At 36.5% G+C, this 14,505-nt stretch overlaps 1 protein-coding gene across 1 annotated transcript; it reads right to left on the bottom strand.

Moving 5' to 3' along the window:
• Window positions 1-3,461: 3,461 nt before the first annotated feature.
• Window positions 3,462-10,604, bottom strand: LOC135614467 (probable inactive leucine-rich repeat receptor-like protein kinase At3g03770). The gene is made up of 7 exons (XM_065111868.1): window positions 8,411-10,604; window positions 7,430-7,563; window positions 5,322-5,562; window positions 5,028-5,239; window positions 4,875-4,915; window positions 4,594-4,705; window positions 3,462-3,985 (listed from the first exon to the last, which is right to left on the bottom strand). The coding sequence occupies exons 1-7, from the start codon at window positions 9,759-9,761 to the stop codon at window positions 3,755-3,757; spliced, it is 2,322 nt and encodes a 773-aa protein (XP_064967940.1). The 5' UTR covers window positions 9,762-10,604; the 3' UTR covers window positions 3,462-3,754.
• Between the last annotated feature and the right edge of the window lie 3,901 nt (window positions 10,605-14,505).

Here is a 14,505-nt window from a genome sequence, read left to right as displayed (position 1 = left end):
ACGTCCTTTTCGTACATGCCACGGAGCATAAGACTTTTGGCTTAAGAGTACCAATCATGCGGTATTCATTTGCCCCCTCACAGTTCCTATCTCAGCTTCCGGACATGACGAAGAGATCTGCCACATCATCATCATCACACCCAGAATCCATATTATCTTATGAATCCATCGATGACTGCCAATTTGGCATCGACTCATCATATGAATATCCCTCATAATAAATACTAAAAATATCTCTCTTCTACGAGCACTTCATAACTCAAAAAGTGTATCAAATTAGAGAGTCGATGACCAAACTTAACCCAACTTAATTTACCACAACCTTTCTCTTTTTCTTTTTTTTTTTGTATTTGATATGAAAATTTGTGGTAGTGAAATTAATTTGTTGCAGGAATGCTTTGGCGATGGCGTCACAATCACAATTGTAATAAATGAAATAATTGCTAGCTTTCACTGTACAACTGACAGAACCCATAACCAAACATTAATTATGGAGCAATATATGTGCCTTGCGAGACGAGTAAGGCAATAAATGTAAAACATGAATTGTTGTTGTCTTTGATTTCCCAACAAATGGGTCATAGTATTATACAATATATGAAATCAGTCAACCATTGGGCAGTAGTCAACACGCTATATAGTCTCTTTTTAGGTTTCCCCCCACAAGTGTCTCCTATTTTTAGAATTTTCAAATAACATCCCCCCCTTTTTTTACTAATATTTGAACGGCCTATTTTTCTCTCATTTTCTCCTTTTTTATATATATATATATGGACCGGTCCGTAAGGTAAACCGATCCAATTAAATATTTTTTTAGTAATAAAAAATATTATAATGTTGTATAAAAATATTATATTACTGTGTTTGTATACCGATCACAATATTTTTTTAGTATTGTCGAAAGCAAAAACACTGTATTACAGTATTTTTGTACTATAAAGTATTTCTCTAATATTGTTGAAAACATTGTAACAATGCAAAAACACTATAAACATAATATTTTTATAATATGTTTATATTAAAATATTATAATATAATATATTTGTATTATGTAATAATATTTTTCTTGTATTATTGAAAATGCTATAGCATGATGTAAAAACATTGTAATTGGATTGATTCGAAGAGAAAAATATATTTCACGTATTAGAAAAAAAAAAAGATCACTGTTTGAAAATGAGAAGATGTTTTCGTCCCGTAAGATAAAACCTCATCTCATATTAGTTAAGCATAGATATATCTCGTGACAATGACACGAACTCAAGTATATAGGACCAGTTTCGTTGTTATTTTAATGTCATTAAACTCTATTGAGGCTACACGTCGCTCACTCGTGGATGACCACATACTTAAATATTAGTGGTTGACTTCATCAGGTCTTCTTCATCATATTACTAGTCAAACTAGGGATTATATTTTTCTTCATATCTATTATTTTCTTTTGTAAATCACTTTCTACCATTTCTAAGTAATATCATACTAAGCTTCTCCTGCGTGGAATCCATGTGGTTGAGTTTCTAAGTAACGTAAATGATGTCTAACATAGAAAATTGCATTCGATGTTTGAGATTACACTCATATATATGGAAGATATCACAGCTGATAGCAGCCGATAACTACGTTTTGACGTAATCTTTGACTACTCGAATTCTGCCTTAACTTCGGCCGTACGAAGAACAGGAGTGCAGAAAGCTGTCACATGTACGAAGGGAGACAAGACGAGAGATCCACATCGATCCAAGTGAAGGCAAGGGAGAGATGATGAGGTGGTAGATTTGGCTTCACAAAGGCCGGAGTGTACCGACTCCATCTATAAGAATCTGCATGGATGGGGCCATCAAACAACATGTTCGATGAGATCACAGTCAAAGGACCGGATAGAACGATTAGGATAATCTATGTCTGCTTTCATATCGAAAGTCAATGCGATGGCTGGTTGCAAGATGTATGGAAGACTTCTGAGGGCGAAGAGGGAAAGTCAACGCAGGGAGAGTAAAATACTTTCTTCATCCGCGTTTCACACGATGCCGGTAGTCAACTGAGCTATACATGTTGCATGCCTCGTCTACATATGTTAATCTACACGCAGTCAACCCTTGATTACCTTCCTGAGAAAAGTCATTGAAAGTTCTCACTTTGTTCGATCGATGAATGGCGGAAGCTATGGTTATGTTCACATATCGAGGCCAATGATGCAGCACATCGTTGAGGCTGTATGTGTTGACGGATAGATAGATAGATAGATAGATAGATAGATAGAGACAGAGAAAGAGAGAGAGCAGTCTTCATTTGTTCTCTTAGCAATGGATGACAGCCAAGTTCACATCTATGGCGTGTATAGATTTGAGTGCGCCACCGTTTTGTTCGTTTGCCGCTTCCCTCGTTTGGCTGCAGCAGTCAAAGGTTTTCCACGGAGGAAGCAAAAATTGGTACGATTGTGAATATATTAATATTTTTAATATATAGATGAAATACTTCGAGTGATTGACAAATAATAAATAAAAATTATATTTTTTTTAAATATATCTTGATATAAATATTGTTTGATAAAATTATATTTCAAAAATCCATTAAATATTTTATGATAAATTTATTCTTCTAATATTTTAAATATTATTCATAAGTAAATTTATAAATTTTTATTTACATTTATTAATAATTAATTAAATGTAAATATAATCATATAAATAACTATAAAATAATTTTTAAAATAAATAAATAAAATTTCGTCTTATGAAAAATATAAATCATGTTAGTTTATCACTAAATTATTTTTGATTATCTTATAATTATAAATAAAATTATAAGATATTTTTAAATTAAAAAAATATATTAGCATCTCATAAATGTTAAAATGCTGATATCAGCATCTAAGTATTTTTCAATGCAGCATTCAGGTCAAATACGATTTGAAAAAAAAAAAAATTATATTTGAAATATGTATTGAATTATAAATACACATTTCACGTGTATTCCTAAAATTATTTGAGTCCATCGTCTGGTGAAGACAACCGATAGAGAAGAAGACATGACTCGGCTGCGTACGTGTTTCCTACATTTGTTTCCGGGCTTTTGACTTGACGTCCTGTGTGGTTCACATTTGTAGAATTGGGGCATATAATCCAACTATAGACTGATAGTTTTTGAACTCTTTTTGTTATATGTTGGAATGAGAAGAGAGAGAGAGAGAGAGAGAGAGAGAAGAAAGGAAGTAAAGGAACAACTATAAACAAAACAACAGTTGGAAGTTGGAAACACGTGCGGAATCCTACAACCACAGATCGCCTGTCTCATCCCAGACAGGGTACACGAAACATGGCCGATGGACCCCACCGTGGACTTTTTTTTTTTGTGCATTGTAAAAAATAAAGACAAATTTTCTGAATAAAAGATAATGATGGTGATGCATATGGACAACTAATTTTTATGTATTCCATCACATACTAGAACAGAAACATGGATGAAACAAAGAATCTGCTTTCCAATCAATGAAACTGGAGGAAGAGAATTAATTATAGATTAGGGAATATAATGTACATTGTAACCATGACAATGGGATTATGAATAATATGAAATGGAATACATGAACAGGGAATGCCCTTTACAACATCTCTCTTTGGCAATGGCAACTTGGGATTTCAGTTCTGCAAGCTTTGGGGCCTGTGGTCACTTGATGTCTCTGCTCATGGGGTGTCAAAGGATCGCGTTGGCTTGGAACTGTTATGCTCCCTGTTCTTTGTATTCCACATCAGGATCATGCTTGTGATAGAATATCTGACTTCTGATCGCCGTCAGCCATGGATTGAACCTGTGCAGCGTACTGCAGGTTCCACAGCACATCTTCTATCGAAGGGTGAGAAGGTTCCTGCAACAAGCATTTGCTTGTGATTGAGATCGCAGTCGATAGAGACTCTTGTGAGGAAGAAGCCAGCACAGCTGGATCAATAACACGCCGTTGTTCTGCTTGGCCAGTCGATAACATTGCCTGCAAATAGGAAACAGCACTTGAAAGAAATTCTTCCATCGAAACAAATTCATCTTCCATTTGCGAGAAGGTAAATGTGAAATTTCTTCTGATAGCTACATGTTGTAGTATGATAATATATGGACTGATGTTAACAAATAAAAGCATCTTAATAAACTTTGCTTATGAGGAATGATTGTTTTCAATTCCCAAGCAAAAGCTGGTCTCTCAAAGCTTTTGTGGCCTTTTTCGTTGCAAATAGCATCCAAATGAAACTTACTCGTTAACATCGGAGGCACAAGTAAAAGCTGGTTTTCTAAAAGTTTTTTTGGGTAGCATTTCCAATTGCGAATAGCATATCCAATTTAAGCTATGGGTAGACTTAAATAACAGACCGTTGACCATCATAAACATCTTGCAATGCCATTTCTTTTTGAAATGGACATGATCTGGACATGATTTCTCATTGCCATCACTCTTATGAAGGGCAAAATAAAAAGGCACCACTAGTTCAAGAAACGCCAACATCAAGATATTTGACAGAAAGTGCATAGTTTTCACTTTCACTGTGCTTATCTAGATTAATATGTTTGTTACTGTAGCAAGCATGAACAGGAAATTGATCTCACCAGTTCTTTTGTACAATGATCAGCACCTTGTTCGGATAGTGCTGGTCCCATTAGTGCTTCAAGTAAGACGAGGCCAAATGAATAAACATCATCCTCCAAGTTTACCATCTCCCTACAAAGGCAATGTTATACATGGAAATATTAGTAAATGTGATCTTTTATAGTTGATCGGTCTGATCTATCTTAACATGGTTTTTTACTTGGCTGATTCTTGGTTCATGTAAAAAAAAAACAAAACAGAAATTAGCTGTTCAATAAGGATGGGAAAAAGCATTACTCACAATGATGGAGATCTGCTCTGTTTGTGACCTTCTGCCCTTGCCTGCAGCAGGAGATTCTCATTAGCATCAACACATCAAATATTTGAAATATTATCAAAATCATAGCTCGAAAAGAAGTGCATATATTTTCACTCTGTTAACCTTAATACAAACCTCATGTTTGTAAATTTCTTCCGTTATAATGGACAAACCATAGTCACTCACTTTTGCAGTCAAATGCTCGTCAAGCAAAATATTGCTTGTTTTCAATTGATTATTGTAGAAACCAGGAATAGTACCGGTATGTAAAAAGTGGACTGCTTTTGCAATGCCTATTAAAATTGCCAATCTATCTGGCCACTTAAGAGTTCTCTCCAGTCTGCATTCTGCAGAAAAAAGTGCATGTAAACCAAACCGTTAAAAAGTCCAAGGCATGAAAAACATTAACACTGTAAGGAGCATTTTTACCAGATAGATGAGTACGAAGATTTCCATTAGCTACATATTCGTAGATAAGGAAGACTCTGTTGACATTAGAATCATCTTGTGCAGTATCAATGCAGTGCCCCAAGAGGCAGACCAAATGGGGATGGCGAAGTTTTGAGAGTAGATCTAGACGAAGCTTCAGATTTCTAATAGAATATCGCTTGAACAATGCCAAGCATCTTATAGCTACAAAGGTTCCATTTTCTATTCTGCCCTTGTACAGCTGAAAGAAAAAAAAAGAAAACTCAGAAGTACTGTGAGCAATATACAAAGTGGTATTTTTAAAAGAAATAGTATACATAATTTCACACTATTATTAGCTTCCTTTCCGAATGAGACTCGAGAACTAAAAACTAAGCATACTTCAAAATAACTTGAACCATAAAATGGTATTTATTTTTTGTAATTGTACCGAATCACATTTCAATGAAAATTGCTTCTGGTAGTAGCATAGAAAACCACTTTTAATTTTTGATTAATAATTGCAAACAGGAACTGCATGTTTCATGCTGCACACTAGAAGATCCAAAAACCTTATAAGAGAATATATAAATCAGGGTATTCATATCAATTTTCTAAATCCATAGGCAAATTGAGGAACAAGGCTAATGCTTGGGAGCAGGGAAAAGTGAGAAATCCAAGCAACCAAAATATAAGTTTTTTCTTAAACATCTTTGAGGTTTAAATTTGTACAATTCTTCCTAGGGCAAGAAGATTAGTAAAAGGCTAAAACTATACATATAACAGTAACAACTAGTGACAAGTTTACCAATGAATACAACAGAATCACATATATTTCATGTCAGGAGCCAGATGTTTATTGCCTCAATAATAACTTACTGTAAATAACCTCGTTTACCAGAGTGATCTATCCCAAGCTGGGAATCAAGCAGAACAAGATAAGAAAATAAATTTGAGTGCCTCCAGTAAAATTTATGGATTGACTAAGACAACATTTTAATTGGTCCATGGATCAAATATTTTGCTCCCCTTAAATTTTAGCTTCCCTTCATAGGGAATTCCTTATCTTTCTTATCTTCTTCCTTCAAACGAATGGGTGCATGGAAGAAAGTTAAATGATGTGATGATCGGTCATAGAGAGCAAATCATCTCTAAAGGTGATTGATAGAGGAGAGGCAATAAAAGATTTCATTGATTTAGAAAACCAGTATTAGACAAAAGTGAACTTAACATGACACATGAAATAAACTCCAATTAAACTTTAAGAGTTTAATTTTGGTTTTTGACAACTGAAAGAGCCTGAATTTTGGCATTTGTTATAAATGGTTCATGGTTTTCTGTAGTGATTGAATCCTACTTGGAACTACCCTAAGAAAAAAGAGTCCCAGTTGGTACATAATAAAAACTTGAGGCTGGAATATTACATGTAGCTATTCAAGGGTACTATTGAATTGTAGCTTACTCTGTATTTGAGGAGTTTCAATATGAAAAGAAAGGAAACTGGAGGATCAGTTGGATTTCTTATGTTTAACTGACTGATTCAAGGGCTTCCTATTTTTAAAAATTAAAAGGATAAAAGTAGAAACGTCTTTCTATCTTTGATCTTACTCTCCTCATATTTCTTCTCTTTAAACAACAACTTTAACAAATTAAAAGGATATGTTTTTGAAATATACCAAACAGCAAGCAGGTAGCACAAAATGAGAAAGAAATCCGATTACACCTGTTTTTCTTTGTTTCTGCCTCTTTTTTTTATATTGACATTCTAAGTCTTATGTAAAAAGTTCAATGACTAAACATGCTTTGTTCCACATAAGAATAAGGAAATTTCAATTTTCTACCTAAAAGGTGTCAGCACAAAATGACCAAACAGAAAACAAGTAGCATCTAAGCCTCAGCATTTAATTGAGAAGCAATGTTATCAAGTGACGAATAGCCTTTTTAAATATTTTATCTAAACCTGCAAAAAGGAAAAAAATTACTGATCTACATACCAAATGTTCTTTCACATTTAGACTCACTTATTGTCTTTTCTTGGGTTTTGATTGAACTTGTATGAAATCTATTGATGCATAAATGGCTTTTTTTCTTTCAGTGCAAGAGTTAAAATTTTGAATTTCAGTAAGCACCTTGCCAGTTGAACCTTCGCCTATATATGCTGACTGCTCAAAATTATTTGTTGCTTCTTTTAACTCTTCTAAGGAAAACGCCCGATACATAGGCAACACTTGTGTTCCTAGCTTCCTTGTTTGAGAAATATACCCTGAAAAGAAGAAGAAATAAATGATTGAATCTCCCAAAATTTTTCATGCTGTGTTAGTTTTACTTCAGAAATGACATAATTTACAAGCCAGGCATTATTAGATGTAATAAAATTTTTAAACGAAAAAATGCTAAATCATGAAAGCACAGGCTATGAACAGGCTCCTAGATAGACAAAAAACTTTTCTCCTAAGGGCATTAGGAGAAAGAGGGAAAAAAATCATAAGCTTATAGCGAGTAGTGTTTCCAGTGCTTTTAGCATGTAGTTTTTCTAATAGTTTATGCCTATACTATACAAACTTATATTTGAAAACTTGACACAAACTCAGGCAGGTGAATCAAAAGGTCTGTTTAGGGCATCATTCTTCTTCATCACTACTAGTGATTTGAGTGCTGCCCTGGTCTGCCACAGTATTTTTATGGTTCCAGGTCGTCCTGAGGGCAATTCGAAACTGTTTTCAATTGACACAAAGATTGTACGTATTAGCATGAACCCCCTAACAATCCTATCCGTCGGGAAGAGTAAACCAACAATTTATCGGAATGCATATGTGCTGGAAAATTAAGACCTAGCTACTACTAGTACCTCTCAGCTGGAGAGAAAGATGGACAAAAAAACATTTACCATCATGTTCTGAATCATCCAGACAATATTTCTTTTCTGTCTTTACTAACATATATGAGCAATATATAAAGACAGTGAATTGTATGTACAGTGGAATGCCTTAAGAAAAGCAGAGAAGAAACCGCAACATCTTTTGTCAAGCATGAAGGCTCTCCAAAGTCTGGATGCAACACGATGGATATCCTGATTAGAAAAGCTGAAAAACTGGAAGAAGATTACTTACTTGCATTAGCAAGAAGCTCAGACGAGATTCCTGTGGGTGAATTATCTGGTGCTGACTTTGGCAATAGTCGTTGTTCTGCTATTGCTCGGCGACAGTTCCTTCTACAAGAAACAAAAAGAACTAACAGAAGCAATAGCATAATTAAGAGAATTCCTCCTATGACAGCAACCAACAAGGGTATGTTCTTCCTCTTGGAATCTTTCTCATCTATGTGATTCACTTGGCAGAATTTAGACACGTGCTGATGCTGGGGGTCAGAAGACAAGCAATTCCAATTGAACTTTACAACCCTCTTATTCAAATTTGAGCTCAGACAAGAAGGTAATTCACCAGAGAGTCTGTTAGTAGAAATGTCAACGAACCCAAGTTGACTGCTGCAAGCTAAACTACTTGGAAGTGATCCACTAAGCATATTGGATGCCAGGTTCAAATAGCTGATGTTTGGCAAAGCAAATAATGCTGCAGGTGGAGTCCCCTCGAGTAGGTTAAATGATAGGTCAAGGTGTTGGAGTCGATCCAATTCCCCAAACTGCTGTGGAATCTCACCAGCCAGTGAGTTCTTGCTAAGCAAGATGGTGACCAGCCCTTTCGGCATTACTGGCAGCTCAGAGTCCAACATGTTGTCTCTCAGGTCCAACATCTCGAGGCTGTTTAGTCTACTTAGATCAGGGATTTTACCTGAAATGTGATTGCCCGACAAAGCAAGTTCAGTTAGTGTTCTAACTCTACCAATCGATGCTGGCATCAGACCCTTCAGGCTGTTATTCTGCAAGCTCAAAACCGAGAGGTTCGTCAACGATTCAAACCAATCAGGAACAGTATCATTGAAGTAGTTTCCATCGAGGGAAAATGTTTGAAGCTTCGTCATGACAGATATCTTTGGAGGGACAGTACCATACAGAAAGTTAGAGCTCAGATCGAGCACTTCAAGCGAATACATTCTATGGATCTTGTCCGGGAGAGGACCCCATATCCCCAAAGAAACCAAGATGACTACTCTCAAGGTAGTCAACCTAGCCAGAGTTGTCACAAAAGAATCAACAACGAAGCCCGATGAAAGAGTCATGCCAGGGATCGAGTAACCATCATATTTACCAGGCTTTGCAAGCTTATCGCCCACTATCTTGAGCTCTGTGACGGAGGTTCCATCGCAGCTGATGCTTAGATTCGGCGAAGACGGTGAGTAGCACAGGTTATCAGTGTTATTCCAAGCATCCAGCAGTTTTGGGAACTCCAGCTGCTTCCTCAGCTGCAGCAACAACTGGGTGTGCGTCGTTTGCATTTGCTCGGTTAGAGGGAACACGAACAAGCAACACAAGATGACTGCTGGGAACACAAAAGAGGGTGCCATTTTGGACGGAACCTATGGTTAAGGGGGAAGCAGAGTCTTTCCTTGCCAGAGAGCTTCTAAATTCCTTGTTTAAATCCAAGAAAAAAGATTTCTTTCCACTGAAAGAACTGCAACTTTGCAGCAACGTTGACACCCTTTGCTTCCTCTAACCTGCATCAGACCACAGAATAATGACCAACAAGACGACGGCAGCTTGAGATATTACCAGAAACGCACCCAAATCCTGCCTTCAATTGCAATAAACAGCTTTAAATTCACCCAAAGATCCGAACTTTTCGACCAAATCCAGGGTATTCGTCTGTTTCCAACTCACGAACCAAAAACCAAGACGAAGAGTAACGTCAAGAATTCCGCACCGACATCCACCAAGAAGTGATTTTTAGGCCAAAATTTCAGCTCCGGAAGCAACCTGAGCAAAACCCACCGAGGAGGCGGCGTCGAAACCAAAGAAAGTACGCGAATCTTTCACCTCCTCTCAATCCTCCCCCTCAAGGAGCAACCTTGCTCCAAGAATACTGACTGCAGACCGACCCCGACTTGGAATCTTTGGAAAGGGCAAGGCGCGAATTAAAGAGAGCACATGGGCGTCGCCTGAGACGAGAGGCAACCGTCTCTCAACATTAATGGAGGGCGGTATCCGCAGCAGCAGCAGTGATGGCAGAGCTCAGCAGAGACCACAGCCAGAGAGAACAGAGAACAGAGGGAGAAGCTCGAAGAGTAGAGGGAAGTGTGGTCTCTAGGGATAGATCACGCAGCTTTGGATGGATAGGCATTGGAGTAGCTGTTCTCACACTCCATTTCCACTCTTACCAGTGAGAAGTCACCAATGAATACTGCAAGTTGGAAGATAACGAAGCTTGAGCTTAGTGGCTATTTAACTAGGCTTTTTGTCGGCATTGGGAGCATAAAACAGTGAATTGAATCTGATGAGGTTATGATTCCAAGGTAAGACCCAAAGGACCATGGATTTCAATTTTGAAGCTAATGTTCTTTGTTTTCCCATCAGTATGGGGAAAAAGGAATAATTTTAGATATAAATGTGATCTGATTGTATGATTCTATTATCAATGATAAAGATCTTTATCCATTAGATGTATTTTATTAAACAAATTTAAGACAGACAGAGAATTTATTTTTTAAAAAGATAGATATGGAATATGAATTTTCATCAGTTAGACTAGTCTAAAATATAAAATAATTTTACTATTTATATGCTTGTAATTTACCTCAGTAATCATCTTATTTGAAAGTTATCATTTTGAAGGTTAAGCTAATTAATATTTATAAAGCTTTATATTAAAATAAATATTAAATATTAAGATGAGATTTGATCATATGATTTTGTTATTAACCATCCATTTTTTTGTTTTACTTTTTTTTATTGTAATTTAGCTTATTAATCATCTTTTACCCACTAGCTTGATCTCATCTATAAGTTACTGTTCTCAAATCAAGACAGTGTTGCAATTGATGGATTGCAAAGTTTGTATGAATTTGTTGTTATATGTCAGAATCAAAGTAGGGCTTAGTTTCTTTTAATGCCTTTGTTATGACCCATAAAAAGAAAGTCCCATCAATTGTAGATATGATTTGCTAAAAGGCAATTCTGCACCATCATCTACCAATTTAAATTGCATTCCAATAAATGAATGGTTACATGACATCTGTATAATAATAGTACTTGAGAAACAGCACTGTTGACTGATGTTGAGATAGCACTGCCCTGCTGAGTTGTAGAATAGCAGTCAAAAACTTCTTCTCTCAAAGTGACAGAACCAAATACCAGAGGATAAGAGTGTCATCCCAAAGACAAACCATCATCCAGTGCTGCACAATAGACCTAAAAAGGAGGAGCCAAGTCAAAAAGTACAGGGCTGCCCATCTTCCTTTATCCTGTATCTATGTGATTGCAATGCAATAAAAGAGTAGTTTAGTCAGCTTGAAGAATGGGGGATGATGACAATGAGCCACTCTTTCAAACAGCTGCCATGAGATGGCAGATTTGTAGGAATCATGCATGCCACTCCTCCCAAACAGCTGCCTTGAGATGGCAGATTGGAAGGCATCATGCACTCAGTTCTCCTCCTCTCCTTTCTGCTGCAAAGGCCCATGCAAACAGTAGGAGCAGATGGTAGGATGTGTTTGGAGTCATGTGAGGTGAGGCTTTGGAGGGAAGTCCTCCACCAGGAAGAATGATTGAAAGAGGACAGCAGCGAAGAGTTCTTTTTTCTTTATCTTTTACCTTTTCCTTTGGTTCTTCCAGACATGATTAAGATGGTAGGCTTTGGTTTGGAGGCTTGTGAGGTGAGTCTGAGAAGAATGATTGAAGAGAAGACATGGGTTTTATTTGATTTGTTAGTCCTCTTGTTCTTTGACTAGTGGTTGAGCATCCAAATGTCTCAATCCAATGAGATAATTCATCTATCAAAATTTAAATTATTAATTAAAATATTTCATAAAAATTAATAGTAATATATCCATCATATTAATTTTACTTATTTTCGATGTAAGACTAATCAAAATATTATAACAAATGAAATATTTGATGTTTGCTTTAGCACTTTAGTTGATTACTTCTTACCTTCTTATACCTATCTCAGTCTCATGATGTGTGTTTTGATCAAATAAAGCATGAAAAATTGCAATGGAATAAATAATATTAAAAGCACTCTTCATAACTTTTCTATTGACAGACTTTCTGCTGCATGAACAGTGTCCGCAGTAAAATATAACTGTCTTTTTCCACCAGCAAATGAAAAATAAAGATACTTAGGAACACTACTCAAAAGCTACTAAGAAAACTGCAAATGGCCAAACTCACATGGCCTGTAGAAAGGAAGAAATGTTCTTTAGCTTGACAGCCATCTCAGCAGCTGATGCAAACAACTCCATCACATGCAGTAGCTTCACCACATCTGCTGCCCATTTTGTGAGGGTATTGAGCTGGCAGGAGACAAGGAAGAAGACTTCCTCTAGCACAACATGCAGACACTCTGACATGCACCATTCAGACAAGAATTCACTTTGTTTTCATGTGATCCATTGGATAGAACTTGAATAAGGAGAGCCTACACCTAGCTCCAATCGAAGGACCATGCTCAAAAGAAATAGGGTTTCTGCACCATGAAGAATCATGGTGGGACTGTCTGCTTACATTTTAATGTCTGAAACAAGATGGGAAGGACTGTGGTCCTACATGAATGATCAATTGGTGGATTGATAAGAGTGCCAAAAACATCCAGGCATGAATGGATCGGGTCCTCTTGCAGATCCTGACAAGATTATCATAAACCAGGATGAGCTAGTTCATGTACCAAGATTGAAGCTACAAGGAAGATGGTGGCAAATCTTGAGATCAGGAAACTTACATGGTTGACTGGTAACTGTAAAACTCAGACAGGGGATGTTCTTGTCAGCAAAGATTGCTGGTTGACATGAGATGAGACACTGATAGGTGGCCTTTGCGAAAGGTCAAGGGAATGAATTGACTATTTGTTGGTGGACTGTGGTGACATCAAATGTGGGGGGTCACATATGAAGTGCTACATTCATCACAAAACAGTATGAAGAGTCTGCAACCTGTTTGGGTGTCATCAGCCACTGATTTGAGTTGTTCCATAAGATCAGCTCATTTGAATTCTTCTGCTTAGACATGATCTAAGGAAAACCTGATACTTGTTCCATCTCAGTGAAACAACAGAATGCATCAATAATTTACATCAAGGGATGATAATAGGAGGATAGTTAGTCGGTTTTAGTCTTGTAAGCCTTCTTTTCTACAATACAAGATCATCGTAGTAAGACTCGGACTTGATACTTCGGATACATAAGCTATTTAATTTCCCAGTATGAAGAATAAAGAGAGTGAGAATTTTTTTTTTAAAGATAATTATTGAGTAATCATATATTTATAGTCGAGGGTCCCTAACCGTTTACGATTAGAGGATATTTTTTAAATTATTCTTTATTTAAAAATAGTTTCACGTGACAATTCAATAGATTCATGCCCCGTTTCTACGGGATGGATAGTTTTACCCTTATCGTTTATAATGGTATTGATGTTTAGCAAAAACTATAAAATTTTCTAGTTAGGCAAAATTGATGTAACTGAAAATTATATTTATGTATCTGATCTGATTGATCAAAATTAGCTTGTTGACAGTGAATGAAGGTCCTAAATACTTCAGCATTGCTCTGCTTTGTCACCATGGCAGAATTCTGAGCTTTTCCTTCCCTGTAAAAGGAACAGCAAGCAAGATAAAGATGTGAAGGATTCCTCTAAGACAGATATTGCATGAAGTGAATTGTTAAGTTCCATCTGCAGCCACCATATAGAAACTATTATGTTCTGCTAAGGCAGTAATTATATTGCATATGTAAAGGTCTTAACACCTCCAATCCATGGCCACTATGAACTCCACTGACTTCTCCACAGGTGGGCATAGCTTTCTCCATCAACCTCACAGAGGAATGAAGCATCTTCACATGTAGGAGGACAGCAAAAGTGGATGATTGATTCAAAGAAAGAGAGACCCAAAACAAAATTGGGTCAAGATCATGTTGTTGCTGCACTACACAGTGAAACCCCTTTGAAACCCAAACAAATACAACTGGAATCAATCAATGAAAGGCTTAAAGGTATGCATAGAACACCAAAGAGCAAATACTGGAATCATCCAAAACTTTTACTTGCCTAATATTTTTTTTATTTTTCCTAAGAGAAATGGAAGTATTTTTACACACT

Source organism: Musa acuminata, chromosome BXJ2-6, assembly GCF_036884655.1.
Source record: "Musa acuminata AAA Group cultivar baxijiao chromosome BXJ2-6, Cavendish_Baxijiao_AAA, whole genome shotgun sequence".
NCBI classification, from domain to species: Eukaryota; Viridiplantae; Streptophyta; class Magnoliopsida; order Zingiberales; family Musaceae; genus Musa; species Musa acuminata.
Note: the sequence above shows the minus strand (reverse complement) of the source record. Positions and strands in the feature narration are given on the sequence as shown.

Bases quoted from the DNA above. Each gene is read 5' to 3' on its own strand.
- LOC135614467 (XM_065111868.1), bottom strand. From the start codon at position 9,761: ATGGCACCCTCTTTTGTGTTCCCAGCAGTCATCTTGTGTTGCTTGTTC. The intron at 7,564-8,410 runs GTAAGTAATCTT...TCTTCTTTTCAG, and splicing joins TGAGCTTCTTGCTAATGCAA to GGTATATTTCTCAAACAAGG. The intron at 5,563-7,429 runs GTGCTTACTGAA...TTTTTCTTTCAG, and splicing joins GCGAAGGTTCAACTGGCAAG to CTGTACAAGGGCAGAATAGA.